Below are 20,827 nucleotides of genomic sequence, written 5' to 3'. Positions count from 1 at the left end.
GGGCAGTCAGGGTTAGTGGTGAGAGGCCAGCGGTCAGAGCCAGAGTCAGGAACCTGGTGTCAGAGCTGAGAGTCAGAGCAAAGGATCAGGAACCAAGCAGGGGAGCAGACTTGACTAGGATAGGAGCAGGACTGGAGCAAGGCTGAGAACAAGGCCGGAGCAGGAACCATCACAGCTGGGGATGTGAGCATTGGGTAGCCAGTGACACGCTGCTGCTGAGATTAAATATAGAACTCCAGGCTCCTTGCAGTCAATAGGGTGGGCTGGCCAATCAGATTATTCTGCTGCATCCCAGCTAGGTTCATTAACTGGCCTCAGGGCTGAGCCAGCTAGCCCCATAGTCAGCTGAGCGAACTCAGGCCCATTGTTCCTGGCGGGAGGATGCCATCCGTCCTACCTTGACAGTCCTAGTACAGGGCCTGGTAACCTGGCTGAAAGTAGGATTTAGCCATAGATGCTTTTTGCATTGGACTTGACCCATTTTCCAGCCAAGGACAGCTGGATACAGCTCTTCTTGTAGCTTATGTATACCACTCTTGAAGTACATTGGCTGGAGGGGTTACTCAGATAGACGTAAACCATTCCCTCCAGCTAAGAAATGAGCATGCTCTAGCCCAGCCTGTTGGGCTGAACAGAGGATTAAGCTCTAAATTGGATTCAAATTCTCCCACAGGGCATCAAAGAGTTTAATGTTTGTAAATGTGCAGTGCAGTTGGAAGTACTTTATAGAGAAACCTGGTATGAGAAGCAGGAATGGACTATCCTCAGTAAAGCATCTTCCTGAAGCTAGGAGGCATAGTGATTTCGCCTATGATGGAGACAAATCATGGTATAGGTAATATGTTCAGGAAAGCATGTGTAATGGGTTCATTTGGGCCTCATTTCAGCTACATCATAAAACCACCACACCCTATACTTTAACTTAATGGTATTCTCTGCTCAAGGAAGGACCGTGGCTTGGAATATTGTATGTGTTGAAGATGAGGAATGAAGATTTTTTGTCACAGTTGTGCGGTGAAAGCGTATATGACTCCTGCTTCCTCTCTCTGCCTGGCTCAAGTTTTATGAATGAGTGCTCCATGTTCTGGAGACTAAATATCATTCTCCATTCAGATTTTTTTAAAGTATGGCACATTTCCTACAAACTGTGCTTATTTATCCCTCTATGAAAGAAAATCTCATTCCCTTACTTAATAAATGTGCAAATGAAAAATATTGCATTTACGTCTGCCTTTAATCCAGAGGCAACACCTGGCGGAGGCATATGGGATCAGGTGCCTGCCCAATTTTTTGGTTGCATGCCAAACCCAGACAGGCTGAGTGGCCTGCTGAGGCGAGTAGGGGTGGAGGTGGCGCTCACTCCCTGAGCCCCACCGTAGGAGAGCTAACCCAACCAAGCCCTGCCTGGCATCGCTGGCCAAAGCCGCCTGGCATCGCCACTCACCCCTCGCCCTCCAACAATCTTCTGGGGGGTGTATCCCACCGTTTGAAAACCTCTGTGTGGCAGTTTAATTTGTTCCCCTGGCTATCAACATGTTAAGTGTCGTCTCTGCTTTAATCAAAGGTCTTGGAGCAGTTTGTAAATGACAATCTGCTAAGCTTCTCTGCATTTGTGTAAGGTAGGTAGGTATGAGCCTTCCCCTTTTACATATTGTAAACTGAGGCACAGAGAGGTGAGTTTCCCAAGGTGTCACAGCAGGTTCGTGACAGACTCTGCAGTAGAACACAGCAGTCTTGGCACACAGTCTGTGCTCTTTTTGCTGTGCTAGGCTGTCTCTCTTAAAATAGGGTGGTGGTTTTTTGAGGATGGTTAAAAAATACTTGTGTGTGTATAGATAAGAGAAATTGTCTAGTGTGTACATAATAAAATGCCATTAAGTTACTAGTGTATCAGGGGAAGCTCCTAGATTGCACTGAAATCTTCATACTGCATGTTAAGCTCAGTTATTTCTTTATGCTTTTGTTCACACCCTGAAACCATTCTTCTGGTGCCCTACTACAGCTAGAGGAAGAAAAACATTAAACATCAACATAAAAAAAAATCTGCTTTTTTTTTTGTTTGGTAAGGAAAGTGGTCATGTCTAGCGTTACTGATTGGATTGTACTCCTCGTGTACGTCTACACTGCAGTCACTGGTAGACATACCCAAGCTAGCTTTAATCTAGCTAACTCAGGTCATGGCAGCCTGGGTGTCAGCGTAGGCCAGCCCAACGAGCAATTTCCTAATGTTCTGGGCAGTCTTGTACAGCCCGTGCTGAAACCCATGCTGTAGCAGGTTCGCTCTCCAGTACCTATACTAGCTAGATTAAAGTTAGCTCGCGTACGTCCATACACACTACAATCACATCCCGTGATTGCAGCACAGGCATACCCATAAGTGATCTAAACACAGCTGAATATTGCTGTAGCTCCTTAATAGTATTTAATTCAGTTTCTGTTGTTCCCTCAAAGTAATGTAGCTCCAGTTTATCAGCACTGTTTTATATTTTATAGATATGCATGTAAATGTCAAGATTAAATAAAATAAAATAGTTAAAAAGCCAGTGATCCTTGTTTGGTAAATTGGGCATGAATATATGAAATGCTTGTTGTTTGCCTCATGTAGGAGAACAGAGTAAATATTTCCTCAGACCACAAACTTGCTGCTTGGTTAAGATTATTTTAGCATTTGTGTCCTTGGGCTAGAGCGGGAAGGGTAGAGAAACAAAATAACCTTCTGTTTTGTATGTACTTCTTTTGTATGTCCTTCTTCAATGATACAGTCAAAAACAATCTTGAAATTGCAGTGTTGAGGTAAATCATTTTTCTTGGAGATAATTTTTGTGAAAACGCAAAAAAATTGTCTGATGAGGATGTTGCGAAAGCCACCCTATCTCAAATTTTCATCTTTCTCTGTGCTTAACAGTTGTGCCTGTAAAGTTCCTCTCCCACATAGACTAGCATGATCATCAACATTTTATTTTTAGCTTCCCCTATGAAATGCAAATTCAGAGAATCTTTAAAATCAATTACTAACTTTCTGAAAGCTTCAGCGTTTTGACTATGACATTAGCTGCTAATGATAAAAGTTGTTCAAACAGCTTTCTGCGTAAACAGGTGGAAGTAAAAAATGAGTTGAGGAAAATGAACTGAAGAGTCCCAAGTGAGACAAAGCAATGTTGTCTGAAGCACGTGTTAATACAGCATGGGAGATCAAAGGGTGTGATGTCACTCTATAGAGAAACAGGTCAGGCAAGCCCAGGTAACTCAGGAAGCAGAATACTAATTATTCACAGAAGAAAGTCAGGTATACGGTTACAGTGCTACAGTAGAAAGTTTGGAGGTCAAAACCTGCACAGTAACTGACTCAACTTGAGACTGCTTGGCTTCTTGGTAAAGATTTTTTTTTTTTTAAAAAATGGGAGAGAATGTAACAAGTTTACCTAATAGATCCCTGCAAGGTAAGTGCACACAATGTGTGAAACAGCTTCCTTGTCTGAAAGAGTAGGTATTCAGTTAGTCACTGTGGATGTATGTTTCTGTTTTGCTTTCAGCAACAGCAACATGTGCTGCTTGACATACAGAAGGTGACTTGTTTCTGCATGTGCAAGCATTTTGGGAGAAAGAAGGAAAGCCAAATTTTGGGGCTTGCAGCCTGTTCTTTTTTTGTGAAATGCTGCATTAATCCAGAGGAGTGTTGGAGAGTATGCCACAGTTGTGGTAGCATTTAGCAGTGTGTGGAAGTCTTCCATTGTTGACAGAAGCTCAGTGTTTAACCGTAAGGTTACCTGTGGATTTTGTGAGTTGCTGTTTCTAATGAAGTTTAATTATTTCCCAACCTTTTAGTTAGGAGATAATCCACATTGTAGTTTTGTCTTGTTATTACAGATGCATGCAGCAGGTGTTCAGAGCTGGGTGCAGCCAAGAATGAAAAATATACATCATTTTTCCTTTTTAGTTCCCATTTTATTCATTTTTTCTTTGTGCTACCATAACACTGACTTGTGAATGCTAAGACAGCTCTTGTTTGCACTACCACCACCAAGGCTAGCTGGTAGAAAAGAACTCCATGATCTTTTCTGAGAACGCTGATCTTTTAGTAGAAGTCTGAGCGGGGCAGTTGGGGAACTTGCATTGTCCTTGTTTATTGTGTCTTTAACATGAGGATTTCATTTCTCCAGTCCAGCTTTGAATTCTCCAAACAGTGACACTTCCTTGAGAGGAAAGGAGGGCTTGTGGCACCTTAGAAACTTACAAATTTATTTGAGCATAAGCTTTCGTGAGCTACAGCTCACTTCAGCTTATGCTCAAATAAATTTGTTAGTCTCTAAGGTGCCACAAGTCCTCCTTTTCTTTTTGCGGATACAGACTAACACGGCTGCTACTCTGAAACCTTTCTTGAGAGGCTATTCCATGGCTTTATAGATCTTTCTGGTTAGGATGTTTTCCCTGACATTCAGCCTAAATTTTCCCTTTGCTCAATTCATTCTTTCTTTAACCTTCCCCTAGTGTGTAACTGAGAAGTCCCTATTAATTCTGCATGCTGCTGATGGGTAAAACTCATGGAGTTGGAGTCTCCAACTGCTTGATGGGTTTGCAAGGATCACAAAGCTACTTTCAGTTCATAAATGTTTGTCCTACAACTGAAATAGCCAAAGGGAAGCCTATTCTATTGCTTTCCTCAAAAGGTAGGTTGTCACAAGTACCCCTACATATGGTGTGGTGTGTGTGTGTGTAAACTTACTGTGCTTAGGGTCCGATTCTCCTCTCATTAATATAAATCAGGACTAATTCCGTTATGATCAATGGAGTTACTTCAGTGTAAAACTGTTGAGAGAGAAGAATCAGGCTTTTTATTTTTTATTAGAATTTTTTTTCTCTCTCTGCTCCTTTTGAGTCATAGTCTTTCTCTCTCTGCAGCCGTTTACTAACACAAACTGCACCACCGACTGGAGTATTTTCCAGAGTTTTTGCTTCTGGGAGCAAGAAAGGGTAACATGAGCCTTTACTTCTAGCTTGTGAGTCTGAAACTTCTTTGCACGTCATGATGATGAGAAGAGGATTTGATGTGATTTTTTTTCATTTTGCTTTGTTGAAAAACATATGGCTGCATACTCTTCAGACATAATGGCTTTGATTCTGATCTCAGTTATGCTGGTGTAAATGAGCAGAAACTTCACTGATACCTGGGGAATTATATCAGTGCAAAACTGGTGTAAAATGAGGGCTAGGTAAGTCCCATTGTGTCTTTGGTAACTCTACCAACATACGTGGCCCTGAGCCTGACCTGATTTGTACCGTTTTTACACCAGCATAATTCCACTGACTTTAATGGCGTCACTCCTGACTTACACCAGTGTAACTGAGGTTGGAATTAAGACCACGGGGTGAAAGGGCTCTTTTCAGAAAAATAAGAAGTGTTACGTAATCCTTTGTATCTTACAGAACATCCCGTTCTTCTGCATTTCTGTCCTGAAAGCTAGATTCTTTCTGGGTTTGTTTTGTTTTAGAAATGCTCAAACATAATTAGAGATTTGATGTTTAAAATCAATAACTAAAGAGTTTGCACCAAAGACCTCTCAAAGTTATTGCTGGCAAGACGGCTGCGTTTCTTCTTTATTTATGTATTTATTTGGAGTGGACGTAGTGCTTGTGTGAATTGCTGAAGATGCTGGACTGACCGTCCTGGAGGCTGGCCTCATTTATTAACAGAACAGGTACAGCATGAGCAGCCGGTGCTCAAACTTCCTCGCTCTGTCCCTCAATGTTCTGTTGTGGAGGGATCACTTGTAGAGTCCCAGGAGTCCAGTCCCATTCATTCGTTGGCCTCTCTGCAACATCTGCTTGTAAGCGTGAAAATTAATGCCATTGTTGGTCTTGTGATGAGAATACTTGTACACTAGTGACTGGTTGGGGGCTGCCAGCTCATGTCACTGAATAGCATCAGATGATAAAGAAAGGTGTATTTCTGCTTCAGGCTTACATAAATCAGCCAGTTCCAGCCATCTGGTCAATCAGAAATACAAGGTCACTTTGCCACTGCAATTTTCTATTTCACTCCAACTAAAGTAACTTGAGAAATCTGTCCCTTTCCTCTGTTGCTGCTATTATCTCTTGATCTCCTCTGTAAATATTTTCAGACACTGATGTTGAAATGTTGTACACTTTCGTTTTGAATTTGCATTCAGAGGGGCGGGGTGCGGCTCTGGAATGAGTAAATATAGGACAATAGGCCTTTTGACTGTTGATTTTAAATTGATGCCTGACTCAAAATGATTCAGCTGAGAGCATTTTAAAAATCCACGGACACTTCCTATGTTTTTACACTTCTAGAGAAGACTCTGTAATTCTTTTTTTTACCATGCTTGCACATTTTGTTACAGTTTGAATCAAGATGCATTCCTGCATGCATTGCACTTTGCATGGCTTTGTTTAATCTTAATGTGCGATTTGGAGAATTTGGAAACAGTCTGTGGAGGGCTAATAATATTAGTAACCTATGTTTGCTTTTGAGAGGACATTGTTTTGTGTTGTAATTTATTGCATTCCATATTGCAATGAAAGATGACCAAAGCGAGTCTAGCCTATCTGGTGAGAATGTATAATATGGTTCCCACCCCTCCCCAGGTCTTATCCACAGCCCCAGCCAGAGAGGTTTAGTGCTTTAGCTCAAGCTGTAGCAGCTCAAGCTTTTGGTACTCGAGGCCCAGGAGGTCACTGTCACATATGAGCATTATTAAAATGTTAGCTTGTGTCATAAATATAAAGGGAAGGGTAAACCCCTTTGAAATCCCTCCTGGCCAGGGGAAAGCTCCTCTCACCTGTAAAGGGTTAAGAAGCTAAAGGTAACCTCGCTGGCACCTGACCAAAATGACCAATGAGGAGACAAGATACTTTCAAAAGCTGGGAGGAGGGAGAGAAACAAAGGGTCTGGGTCTGTCTGTAGTCGTCTTGGCCGGGGATAGACCAGGAATGGAGTCTTAGAACTTTTAGTAAGTAATCTAGCTAGGTATGTGTTAGATTATGATTTCTTTAAATGGCTGAGAAAAGAATTGTGCTGAATAGAATAACTATTTCTGTCTGTGTATCTTTTTTGTAACTTAAGGTTTTGCCTAGAGGAGTTCTCTATGTTTTTGAATCTAATTACCCTGTAAGATATCTACCATCCTGATTTTACAGGGGGGATTTCTTTATTTCTATTTACTTCTATTTTTTATTAAAAGTCTTCTTGTAAAAAACTGAATGCTTTTTCATTGTTCTCAGATCCAAGGGTTTTTGGTCTGTGGTCACCTATGCAATTTGGTGAGGCTTTTTATCCAACATTTCCCAGGAAAGGGGGGGTGCAAGTGTTGGGAGAATTGTTCATTGTTCTTAAGATCTAAGGGTCTGGGTCTGTAGTCACCTAGGCAAATTGGTGAGGCTTTTTACCAAACCTTGTCCAGGAAGTGGGGTGCAAGGTTTTGGGAAGTATTTTGGGGGGAAGGACGCGTCCAAACAGCTCTTCCCCAGTAACCAGTATTAGTTTGGTGGTGGTAGCGGCCAGTCCAAGGATAACGGGTGTAATATTTTGTACCTTGGGGAAGTTTTGACCTAAGCTGGTAAAGATAAGCTTAGGAGGTTTTTCATGCAGGTCCCCACATCTGTACCCTAGAGTTCAGAGTGGGGGAGGAACCTTGACAGCTTGAATATTTTATTTTGTTCTTAGGACTTGTCTGTATGATAAAAATTGCATTGGTATAATTAAATCACTTTTAAAATTGAATGTGGGCATACATTTAGGTTAGTTTAGTTTAATGGTTAAGAGAGGTTTCAATGGGTTGAGAATCAGCAACTGGTTAAAGTCCTAATACAATACCCAATGAGGTCAGTAGGATTCTTTCATTGATGTAAACAGGTTTCAGATTGAGCCCAAAGTGTGTCGTCTTCAGGGCTTTGTGCTGGGACAACTTTATAGATTTTTACACTGATGTAGTTACTCTTGTGCAACTTTTCTAATCCAGGCCAGGCCTGAATGAGGAGAATCCTTTTTCCTCCTACACAAAGGGTTAACAAGTTGATTTCAGGAGCCCACATGAGGAACGTGCACCCACTGCATGGTACAGAGTAAAACTGGGGTAGGGAAGAGAGTGGTCCAGAAGATATTTCTCCATGGATCCTCTAGATTTTCCCCCCTACACTAGGGTTTCCAGCCCTCCAGGGTTGTCCTGGAATCTCCAAGAATTAAAGATTAATCTTTAGTTAAAGATTATGTCATCTGATGAAATCTCCAGGAATTCATCCAACCAAAGTTGGCAACCCTACCCTACACAGAGGACCCCAGGGCCCTGGAGACTACTCCAGCCAGCCACACTGTCGGGATGAGTAATCCCCCCTGTGAGTTAACCAAGTGTAGCCGAGAAGTTCGGAGCACTCTGAATAATGCTCATTAGCAGTGCAATCAGTTGTATTTATTAATGGCGGATTTGTAGCAGAAGGAACTAATTCTGAAGGTCTTCTGTAAAGCGCTATTTTTTTGCACATAATGACCCTAGTCCTTGGACATTTCAGTGACTGTTTGGTCTGTGGAAAAGTACTAGTGGAACATCACTGGACCCCTTTTGGCACCTTGAATGATAATAGCGAGGGTATTCTGCGGTCACGTGCCTGACATAGATTGGCTCTATTCACCAACTAGGAACAATCACAATGGGTAGTTTAAAATAATTCATTTTATTGCTGCCTCCTGTAGATTCCTGACTTCCATTTCAAAGTGGCAAATGTAGAGAACTGAAGAAGTACGTACTGATCACTGGCCAGGTGCTATCAAAAGTATGAGATTCAAACAGTCCCACAGAGCCAGCAACACCTGGATCAGTGCAGAGCACTTTGCTTGACTTCAGCATAAACCATTTTAACACTAGCCAAATGTTTTAACTCTTTCATCACAGATGTGATATTTATTGCTTTGCTTCCTTGCTTCTATTGCAGGCGAGAACAGCTGTTTGGATTTTAGTTTTGGCTTGACAGAAACAACCCCGCTCACTAACCAACTAAAAATAATAATGATAAAACCTTAAAATACTGATTTTTAAGGATGGGTAAATTGAAGCATGATGATGGTAGTTGCTTTACCCCAGGTGATCAATTGAGTCAGTTGCAGAGCTCGAAACAGAACCCCGGACTTCTGATGTTCCGTCCCTGCTCTCATCTACTCATTGCTTTTAAATTAGGATCCTTTCCAATTTTCACAGGTGTGCTTGCATGATTTGCTTCTTAATATAGCATGCCTGTTATTGAAACAGGAGCCCATTGCTAGGGAGATAGCAACATGTCAATGCAATAAGTGGGGCAGAGATTGAAGAAGTTAGTGGATTTTTGGTAGAAGGGGGAAGATCTTTAGGAATAGTCAGAAAACTGTCATTTCTCTTGTTTTGATCATGAAGTTGAAGGAAATCAAATCCTAAAATGCACCAGAATGCACAAACAACCTTTTGGCAGCTGGGGAGTGTAGCAGACAGCAGACCCTGACTTACTCCATGGAAAATTATTTTCGGATTTTTTTTCTTGCATATCATTTTCTTACTGGGTGACCTATATAAACCTCAAATGCTGATGAGCCCCATTTTGTTTTGCCCACCATCCTTTAGCTCTGCTCCTCCCCAAATAGGTCACCCATTTGGGAAATATATTCTGGAGAGCTGGAATCAACTAAGTTTAGTCAGTAGAGTCATCCTCATTTTCTCAGTTTCAGGCCATTTTCAATGACAGTGTGACTCCAGTGGGAGCTGCATGCACACCTCATCATTTGACCCCTCAGAGTTTTACAAGCATGTATTTGGTGATTTTTGTTTTGTTTTAGTTTCCCACTTCAAAGGGCAAAGAATATTTTGTAAGTTTTTTGACTGGCATGTTTTTTTTTTTCCTTTCAATCAATCCCAATAGTCTAACAGCTGGAGTCTGCTGACCTTCCCCTATACAGACTGGACATACTAGGATAAGTTACATAATGTAAGAACGGCCATACTGGGTAAGACAAATGGTCCATCTAGCCCAGTATCCTGTCTTCTGACAGTGGCCAGTGCCAGGGGCCCCAGAGAGAATGAACAAAACAGGCACTCATCAAGTAATCCGTCCCTTGTCACCCATTCCCAGCTTCTGGCAAACGGAGGCTATGGACACAATTCCTGCCCATCCTGGCTAATAGGCATTGATGGACCTATCCTCCATGAATTTATCTAGTTCTTTTTTGAACCCTGTTATATTCTTGGCCTTCACAACATCCTCTGGAAAAGCGTTCCACAGACTGACTGCGTTGTGTGAACAAATACTTCCTTTTGCTTGTTTTAAATCTGCTGCCTATTAATTTTATATGGTGACCCATAGTTCTTGTGTTATGAGAAGGAGTAACTAACAATTCTTTATTTACTTTCTTTACACCAGTCATGATTTTATAGACTTCTGTCATATCCCCCCTTAGCCGTCTCTTTTCTAAGATGAAAAGTCCCAGTCCTATTAATCTCTCCTCTTATGTTCCTCAGCTGTTCCATACCCCTAATCATTTTTGTTGCCCTTTTCTGTATCTTTTCCGATTTTCAATATATCTTTTTTGAGATGGGGCGACCACATCTGCACGCAGTATTCAAGATGTGTGTGTACCATGGATTTATACAGAGACAATATGATACTTTGTCTTATCATCTATCCCTCTCTTAATCATTCCCAACATTCTGTTAGCTTTTCTGACTGCTGCTGCACATTGCGTAGATGTTTTCAGAGAACTATCCACAAAGTTTCTGACTCAGCCATGCTTTTGAATTCAGATTTTTATATAAAAGTTATTTGTATTTTATGAGCTCTCTGTTCACATTTGGACACTGCCTCTGCAGGTCCAAGTGAATGTGTAGACTGATCATATTTAGATAAAGGTGCAAATGATACACATCCAATTTCACAAGCTAAAAAGCCACAATGGGAGGCTCCTAAATATTTGGACTATGCATTCTCATTTTGCAGCAACTTGAATAAACCCATATATATTTTTATTTTTGCCTATGATTTCATGGGCTGCTGCCAGTCAGATACTGTGAGAAGATCAGATCCTACCCAAGATGTCTGCCGTATACAACTTTTATATAAAAGACAAACACAAACTCTTGAAATTTATATATAAATCCTAGAACCTAAGTATATCCTTACAAAATAGGTCTACCTAGGATGCAGAAACTGCCAGGAGGCCCTATATGCATGTTCTGTTTCTAAGCTACACATAATACATATTTCTTAGCCTTACTACTAGAGTATTGCAAATCTCTAGCAATGAAATTGAAACCAGGTGACACTTGCCTTGTTCAAACTTTGCTTTGAACCTGCAACTGCATCAGTTCCTCTAAGGCTTGTAAACCAATTGATGAATCTGGGATAAATTGTAGTTTTTGAGCGGAAACTACATAACTCTGATGGCTCTGCACAGTTTATACCCCAGATCAGGGGTCAGCAACGTGACTGTAGATGGACACAAGTGTCCGTGTAAACATTTTGAGGTCTGGGGCGGGGCGCTCACGGGCGGCTCCCCGTCCCTGCTGTTGCTGGCGGAGGTGTGGCCCGGTGGCTCTGCACACTGCCTCTGCCTCCCCTCCCTGAGTGCTGATTTCCCAGCTCCCAGCCCATTGGCCAGGAACCGGGGCCAATGGGAGCTGCGGATGAGGTGCCTGTGGACGGGGTAGCATGCAGAGCCGCCTGGCCGCGCCTCCATGTAGGAGCTGGAGGGCGGAGTGAGACTTGCTGCTACTTCCGGGAGCACCTTGAGGTAAGCACTGCACAGAGCCTGCACACACACCTCCCCCCCACGCCCCTCCCCCAGTCCTGATCCCCCTCCCGCCATCCGAACCGCATGGTCCCAGCCCAGAGCAGCCTCCTACACTCCACACCCCTCATCCCCAGCCCTACCCCAGAGCCTGCACCCCCAGCTGGAGCCCTCACCCCCCCACACCCAAACCCCCAGCCCAGAGCCCCCTCCAGCACTCTGAACCCTTCAGCCCCAGCCTGAAGTCCCCTCCTGGACCCCAAATCCCTGATCGCTGGCTCCACACCAGAGCCTGCACCCCCACCCAAAGCCCTCATTCCAACCCCCTGCTTCAGCCTGAAGCCCCCTCCAACACCCTGAACCCCTCATTTCTGGCCCCACCCTGGAACCCACACCCCCCAGGCAAGAGCCCACACCCCCTCCCACACTCCAGCCCCCACATCAGCCCAGAGCCCCCTCCTGCCTCCTACCAGTGTCTGTCACTGAGTCCGGTAATTTTGTCAAGCGTCCATCCCGCAACATGGTGGTGCTGACCCCTGCCCCAGATCAGGCCAAACATGTGGTTCTTTTTGGCTGAGTTTTACTTTCAGTGTTTTGGTTTCTTCAAACTGATTGCAAACCCATGTGAAATGAAATGAACAAAAAGGCCGGATTCTGCCAGGTGCTGATCACTTCCTGAGGTTGTTGCATTTCTTTCACTTCCCTTGCCCAGCCCACAAGCAAAAGTCCAAGCTATCCCTTCTTCACTCAATTGCAAAGGGAACTCACTGGGATGCCTCTAACGCAAATGACTTCTCTCAAGTCTAAGACTGGAGGGCTCAGATATTGCAGACGATATCTTTTTGAGCAGCTCTCCTCAGTACTCTCTTGAGTGGCCTCATGGACTCTCCTAACCCCCTTCTGGATAATTTATGAGATCTCCCGCTTTTGAGTTGCTCATGTGAATTTTTTCTTGCACGTTTTCCTGATCCCAACAGTGGCTGTAGGGAGGAGGAACAAAGTTGGGGACTAGGTAGGGGAGGCAGTTCTACTCCATCTCCTTTACTGTGTCCACAAGAAAGAAGCAGCCGGGTTCTCTCTTACCTGTCTGTGACAGTTCCAGCAGGGGCTGGGGCCAGCTTTGGCAGTTGAAGAGGGTGGGGAGACACAGAGCCTTCAGGGAAGTAACGCTTTCCGATAAAAGGACTGAGTTGTCCAGGTAGAGGGGCCTGGTCAGCATTCCCTGACAGTGACACCCTTATAATCACCCCTTTTTTTCTGCTAAATCAGGAGGATAATTTAGGAGTGGGGAGGAGGCAGCAACTGTGGTGAACAAGCAAAGAACACGCATTTCTGCATGTGTGGAAGGGGAAGAATATTTGGAATAATTCGGTGCAGATGCTCATGCTGCCTCTGGGCAGCTTTAGTTAAATGTGATGAGCATGCAGCAGTTGATGCCTGAAGGCGCTGATACTGTAGGTATTACAGAGGTGGTGTTTTCCTGGATTGTACAAACGTTTTGTGGCAGATCCCCAAAACCAGGCTCAGCTTTTTTTAATTTGACTGCAAAACAGAATCCTCTGAGGTTTGCGTAAACCTCTCCCCCAAGGTTGGATTAAGATTTTGTGGGGCCCTGGGCCAGACCAAGTGTGGGGCCCCTTCCCAGCCCTTCCTCCTGCAGCCCTGCCCCATTCCGCCCCTCCCCCCCATGGCCTTGCAGCCTGTTTGTTCCTTTCTGCGGCCCCAAGACCGAAAAAGCTCTGTTCCCCCTCCCGCCATGGCCCCAGGGCTGCAGGGCTGCAGCAGGGGGTGAGAGCTCCCCCAGCCCTGAGGCTGAGGCAGGGAGCTAGAGCTCCTGCAGTCCCGGGGCCACAGCCAGGGTCCGAGTTCTGGGGCTTCTCCCACCCAGCACTCCTGCCAGGATGTGGGGTTGCAATTGATTGTTTCATTACAGTGATACAGTGCTGCCTTATGATAGCACAACTCTGTCATTAAAACAAAATGCACAGAGTGGTGGGAGAGCATCTGCTTTTCAGAAGTTGGATGTGGATACTTGCCAGAATCCATGGAGAATCCAACCAGGCTCTGCAATTTTCCCTCTATAATCACCACTTCCTAAGTAATGCCTGGTGATCACACCCATCTGTTATATTCTTGGTGGCCTGCTACCCTCACCTGTTGTGGCTGAGGGTGAAAGGTTGGCCAATTTCTTTCTCTGGCATTGTCAAGAGTCCTATCCTTCTTCACTGACCAGTCCCTCTCATCTCCCTTTCCACTCTCCCTCAACCACCTTCCTCTTTCTCACTCATAGTGTCAACCCTTCCTCTGGTAATACAACTGTGGGGTTTCCTTTTCTCGTGGGATGGGTTGAAGTGAAGCTGATAACGGTGATGTACATGTATATCAAAGCCATCAAACCCTGAAAAGCTAAATTGGTGGAGAATTTTGAAAGTTTCAACGTGGGTCATTCGAAGTCTGTACCTCATAGGCTGAAAACTTCTCCTTCAAACTATTATTTATGAGAGATGCTGGCCTTGTACATCCTTAATGTTCACAATGTCTTTGGTAAAAGTACGTGTATCAATGGCTACAGGGAACAATCTTGCCTTGGCAGAAGGACCATTTTGATGAGCTAATAGGACTTTTCCATTTTTACTTTCTGTGATTCTCTTTATCAAGCTCAGGTAGGCTATTTTTGGATGAGGTATTCTGACATTACCCAGGGTACAATCTGGACCACTGAACAGCTGTCCCCCATTAATTATCTAGCCTGGGGTGCCATGCTGCTGTGGCTGTCAGAACAGCCATTCCTGGCCTGCTCACACACCCTTCAGCATGCAAATTCATTCGCAGCTAAATACATGAGCACTTTTACCAGTCCCTCATGAATTACATACAGAGTGACACCTGCAAGTTGTTAGTCCCAGCCTTGTTCCCCCCAAAATGTGCATCTTGTACTGTCCAGTACACTACTGAACAATGCAAGCTCATAGAAAGTCTGTCATTTTATCAAAGGAAAATGATATATGCACCAGCTTTGTTATCCTAAATGGAGTTTCCCACCCACTTTAATCCAAACACACTGGTTAAGATAAAACAATAAGATAAGTTTATTAACTGTAGAAAGATAGATTTTGATTAATTACTAGTGATGATGCCGAAAGATCAGGATTGGTTATAAAAGAAAGTAAGAGTAATATGTAAGCTAATGCCTAATTTAACAAGCTAAGTGAATTTAAAAGCAAAGGTTTTGTCTCATCATAGACCGCTGTACATGTCACAGGCTGGGTCTCCTTTCAGCCTGGGACCACTCTCGCATAGTTAAGTTCTTTGAGGGTCGTTGATGTCATAAGCAGAGAGATGGGAGGAGGAGAGGTGAAGTCAAGCATCTTCCTTCCTCTTTATAATTCAATTCCTTGTGCTAAAAACACATTAGCTGAGTCACTGTGATATGCATTGTGGATGTGAGGTTTGAATCATCCCTGTGATGAACTGTAAATGTATTGTTTACACCACACTCTCTTCCCACTGCTGGAGAATGGCTGCTTAAGTAGGTGACCTATCTAGAGTGCTAGTGTGTCTCTAGAGTCTCTGAAAAACTGGTTTGTGGCTGCTACCTAGAATTACAACATATTTAAGTAACAATCATAGAACAGAATCTTGTAACTTCACATAATGCCGTTACACATATCGTTAATAGGATAATGATACTCAGCGCATTATGACTTTTCAAATGATACCTCATGTCAAGGTTCCTCCCCCACTCTGAACTCTAGGGTACAGATGTGGGGACCTGCATGAAAAACCTCTTAAGCTTATCTTTACCAGCTTAGGTCAAAACTTCCCCAAGGTACAAAATATTACACCCGTTATCCTTGGACTGGCCGCTACCACCACCAAACTAATACTGGTTACTGGGGAAGAGCTGTTTGGACGCGTCCTTCCCCCAAAATACTTCCCAAAACCTTGCACCCCACTTCCTGGACAAGGTTTGGTAAAAAGCCTCACCAATTTGCCTAGGTGACTACAGACCCAGACCCTTGGATCTTAAGAACAATGAACAATCCTCCCAACACTTGCACCCCCCCTTTCCTGGGAAATGTTGGATAAAAAGCCTCACCAATTTGCATAGGTGACCACAGACCCAAACCCTTGGATCTGAGAACAATGAAAAAGCATTCAGTTTTCTTACAAGAAGACTTTTAATAAAAAATAGAAGTAAATAGAAATAAAGAAATCCCCCCTGTAAAATCAGGATGGTAGATATCTTACAGGGTAATTAGATTCAAAAACATAGAGAACCCCTCTAGGCAAAACCTTAAGTTACAAAAAAGATACACAGACAGAAATAGTTATTCTATTCAGCACAATTCTTTTCTCAGCCATTTAAAGAAATCATAATCTAACACATACCTAGCTAGATTACTTACTAAAAGTTCTAAGACTCCATTCCTGGTCTATCCCTGGCAGAAACCAGCATACAGACAGACCCAGACCCTTTGTTTCTCTCCCTCCTCCCAACTTTTGAAAGTATCTTGTCTCCTCATTGGTCATTTTGGTCAGGTGCCAGCGAGGTTACCTTTAGCTTCTTAACCCTTTACAGGTGAGAGGAGCTTTCCCCTGGCCAGGAGGGATTTCAAAGGGGTTTACCCTTCCCTTTATATTTATGACACCTCACAAGGCATACTTTGTACAGCTTATCATATAGTCTTGTAAAAGTGGTGACCACAATAGTATAGATTCTTACAGGTGTGTTGCTTGATTTTTGCTTCATAAAGCTGCCTTTATGAATTGTTAAACTAGAAATAAGCGCTGCAGGCATTCAAGCAGTATCCACGGGACACTAAAATTGTATTATGTCAGGTTGTTTGCAGACACTTTGATAAGCGGTGGAGCAGAAGTACAATGCATCAAATAATTTTTCACTCCCATTAGCAATTTTGTTTATTCTTACTATGCATGCTTTATCAACCATTGTTGTGCGAAGTGTCAGGTTTCCCCTTTGCTCTTAGCAGGGCTGGCTCTACAGTTTTTGCCGCCCCAAGCAGTAAAAAAAACTGCCGTCGTGGACGGCAAAAGAGAGAAGCTGCCACCGAATTGCCGCCGCCATGGAAAACCAGCCACCCCTTTCAAACTGCCGCCCCAAGCACCTGCTTGGAATGCTGGTACCTGGAGCCAGCCCTGGCTCTTAGCCATCCATGTGTGGCTCTCTCAGCCAATGAGTCAGTTACTTCTGGAGTGATTGGCTGGCATCCCTACAGCACACTCAGCAAATACTACCTGAAGTTCCTTTGAGCTGTTGCCAAGGTACAAAGAGCTGAGACATTTGAAAACGAAAACAGTCCTATTCATATTTGTCATCTTTGTGTGTAGTTTGGTCACTTCCTTTCAGTGATTTTGTTTCTTTTATGCAACTGAAGGAGTGGGTTCAAGGATTCCCTTTCATTTGATTGAAACAAAAGCCACACACTTCCTCTGGCCCCAATCCTGCAAAGACTTCACACATGCTCTAAGTAAATGAGCACCACTGAAATTAATGCAAATACTCATGTGTAAGTTAGTTCTCTTAAATTCACATGCTTCCAGGTTAAAGTTTAGGTGATCATGAATGAAAGGAAAGTGGCATAAATCTACTTCCACACACCTACCTAAAATGACTTTTACAATTGATGTTTTGCCGATGCAGAGGAATTTTCCTCTTTACTGTTTCTATATTTACTAAATTACATATAAGAGCCATAAACTCCTTTATATTATCTGTAAACATAATAAAAACGTTACACCACATATCTTTGACTTAGTCAGTAATTCTCGACTTAGCCTGAAGGGTTGAAAAGAAAATTATTTCTGTTACACGTTTTAATTATGCCATAAACTTTGTGAAATAGCTATTGATCTTCAGCATCTGGCATCAGAAAAGTTTCTTGTTTTTTTGTTACTTAGCCTCTGAGTAGTATTGTCATATAAGATAAAAATTAAAAATGTCATAGGACTCAAAGATGCACCCTATGTAAAATAGTAATAATAAAAATAATTGTGGGAGGGTTAGCTACTAAATTTTTTTTATTGCTGAAGAATATTTTTACCAGATTTTTTTTTAAGCCACTTCTGGAGAAATCTGCATTCTAGACTCTGGAAATGCAAATTCGGACACAAGAAAATATTAACTGCTATTCCAGAACAATTCAAGAATGGAAGCCATAGGCCTCTTTAGTTAGTTTTATTTTTTAAACATCAATAATGAGACAAATCTGTTTCCTTGAGGAAATGAGACTCTTTGAGGACTGTTTCCTTGAGGAAACATCTCAGCTGAGAGCTCCACCCATATATTGCCAATTCTAACATGTTGAAATTCACATAACATTTGCTTCTTGCCATATGCAAACTGCATTTGAAACAACAATTACAATTATATTGGTATTTCAGTACTGTAGAAAAGTGACAATTCTAAGGGCCAAATGCCAGCAATTAGAAACCAGCTTCCATCCTTCCTGCTTTAAAACTGGGCTGACAGACCAAACACTCATGTCACCACGTAAACATCAAGCATCTCGTTTAAATACGAAAGGTAAAATTTTGACCTCCTTGAAGGCAGTAACAAAACTCCCATTGAATTCAAGAGGGCTTGAATTTCATGACCACCAAAAAAGAAAAAAAAGAAAAAATCCATATACTGTAGTGTTTCAGTTTGCTAAGCTAGTAGTAAAGTGTAATAGAAAGTGGATTACGGAAATTTAGGTCCTCATATTTTTTTCAGGTTTCAGAGTAACAGCCGTGTTACTCTGTATTCGCAAAAAGAAAAGGAGTACTTGTGGCACCTTAGAGACTAACCAATTTATTTGAGCATGAGCTTTCGTGAGCTACAGCTCACTTCATCAGATGCACCTTCATCCGATGAAGTGAGCTGTAGCTCACGAAAGCTCATGCTCAAATAAATTGGTTAGTCTCTAAGGTGCCACAAGTACTCCTTTTCTTTTTGCGATATTTTTTTCAGTGTCACAAGTTGTTCCCATTTTAGGTGGACAGAGCAGGCTCAAAAATAAGGAGCTGAATTACAGTTTTCACTTTCACATACAGTTGTCAGACTACACATGGCGAGAGGTGCTGCTTCCCTCATTGGGTTGAGTATTGCACTGAGCATAACAGGTGTAGCATTCTTTTAAAGGTGTTATCCCAGCCAGCGGCGTTAAGTACTGCAAGTGACAGAGGTTAGTGTGACCTGGGAGCTAACTGCTGTCTTCCCTTCTGTGCCGGAGGAAGCCAGAATACTTCTGGTGGTCGCTCTCTGAGTGCAAGGTGCTGGGAATTCTGCTGCTGCCATTCAATCCCCCTCCCGCCTATTCCACACGTGTTAAAGGAGCACTTGTTGCACCCTTTTAAAAAAGTGTTGTCGTTGTTGTCTCAGAGTGCACACCCCGCAGCAACCCTCAGGGCAAAGTGCCTGCTGACATCCTCCTCTTGAAACTGCTGCTGATGTGGCGCACCGGATATGCCTAGGTTTTGTCTACACTGGCACTTTCATCGTTAAAACTTTCGTCTCTCAGGGGTGTGAAAAACACTCGCCTCTCCTCCATCCTGAACAACAAAAGTTTTAAACGACAAAAAGCGCGGGTGTGAACAGCGCTCCGTCGGCAGGAGCTGGGCTTCCAGTGATGAAGCTACCGTCCCTCATTGGAGGTGGTTTTATTTTGTTGCTGGGAGAGCTCTCTCCGACAATAAAGAGTGGCTACACAGCGCACCTTACAACGGAGCAGCTGCGTCATTGTAAAGTGCGCAGTGTAGACATAGCCTTAGGCACTGTCTCCCTGCTTTAATTTATCTGATACACTTAAACCCTGCCCCCTTGTTCATACAGATTTGGCTTCAAAAGCCAAAGTACAGCTCACTGCATTTAAAAATAGTATGAAATCATTCCCAGAAGAAACCCATGGGAAATGGAGGTTAAATTGTAAGTCCTCTCCTCCCTGATGGATTGGTGCCTCTGGTTCACCTGGCGTGCACACTTTGATCATGTAACTCCTACCCAGGAACGGCTTTAGGGTGGGTTCATGAGCTCAGTTGAAGCCACAGAAATCTCTGTGTCACAGCACCACTCAGGTTTGGCCCAGTCACCCCTCCATCGTGACAGAGCTAAACCAAGCCAAACATGAATAGTGCTGCAATCCCGTGCGACAAGTCTCCATGTTTGGAGCAGGGAGGCTGGCCCAGACCTGCAGGACTGGAGTCAGCGTTGCAGGGTGAGTATGGAGTGAGCTTGCTCTCCACTCATCAGACAGCAGATTATCTGAACTAGGACATAGGTGATGACCAAAGTTTATTTCAGATGAGCCGCTTGTTGTGGTAACTGCTAGCTCTTCTATAGGAAGTCCCTCCACCCTAAGTGCAAGTATCTGATACATCATCCCTTTCACTGATATATCTGTGCCTAGCTAAAGTACCTGAGCAAAGGATGAGAGAATAGCATGGTGCTTGCAGGTATCTGAGGTTGCCAAACTGACAGATTGCAAGTACATGGTAAACCGATTAAGAACACACTGGGTGACAAAACATGTCATGTGAATATGAAGCATTTTGTTTGGCTGGAATGTTATGAAGAACAGCGCTGGGAGACCATCCTTGGTAGTCAGAGTGACAGTGGGTATATGTGTCTAGACCTTTGCAAAGAGGGTCAACATTCAAAGGTAAATAAGCCAGACTGGCTGTTTCTCCTTTGCATGTTAATTGCAGTTCAAGAATGGCAAAAGAAAATATATCTAACGCATGTTGTTGGGGTGGTTTTTGCAAGAAATATTTTCATATTCCTAGATTGTGTGGGATATAATGTACAGAACTAGGAAGGTTTGTTCTTTACACTTAAGCAAAAATTGTTTTTTAAAAAAGCACATAGTGAGAATCATGATACAGAACCAGGATCACAGAATACCAAAGCCTTAACTCACAACTGGGGCCAGATCATCACAAGAACTCAGTTGCCCTTTAGGCACCTTAATAAGGGCCAAAGGAAGGGGTCACTGGAGAAGGTCAAGTGTAGGTCTCCCTGAGAGCTCAGTGGAGATGGCCCAAGGCTGGTAGCCTCTGGGCTGGAGG

The 20,827-nt window shown here is 43.2% G+C and overlaps 1 protein-coding gene across 9 annotated transcripts in view; it reads left to right on the top strand.

Moving 5' to 3' along the window:
* Nucleotides 1–20,827, top strand: part of NAALADL2 (N-acetylated alpha-linked acidic dipeptidase like 2) — a 913,317-nt gene that overhangs the window by 228,863 nt on the left and 663,627 nt on the right. For 4 of the 9 annotated variants that reach the window (XM_073359347.1, XM_073359353.1, XM_073359354.1 and 1 more), the window contains exon 1: nt 3,397–3,440. The exons of 4 other annotated variants lie outside the window; for them this stretch is intronic. In XM_073359347.1, coding sequence (XP_073215448.1) covers nt 3,398–3,440 — 43 coding nt within the window. In that variant the 5' untranslated portion in view covers nt 3,397. Of the gene's footprint in view, nt 1–3,329; nt 3,373–3,396; nt 3,441–20,827 lie in introns of those variants that run through there. One more of the 9 variants, XM_073359352.1, reaches the window with a different exon arrangement.

The sequence above is a fragment of the Lepidochelys kempii genome, chromosome 9 (genome assembly GCF_965140265.1).
Source record: "Lepidochelys kempii isolate rLepKem1 chromosome 9, rLepKem1.hap2, whole genome shotgun sequence".
Classification (NCBI taxonomy): Eukaryota; Metazoa; Chordata; order Testudines; family Cheloniidae; genus Lepidochelys; species Lepidochelys kempii.
Note: the sequence above shows the minus strand (reverse complement) of the source record. Positions and strands in the feature narration are given on the sequence as shown.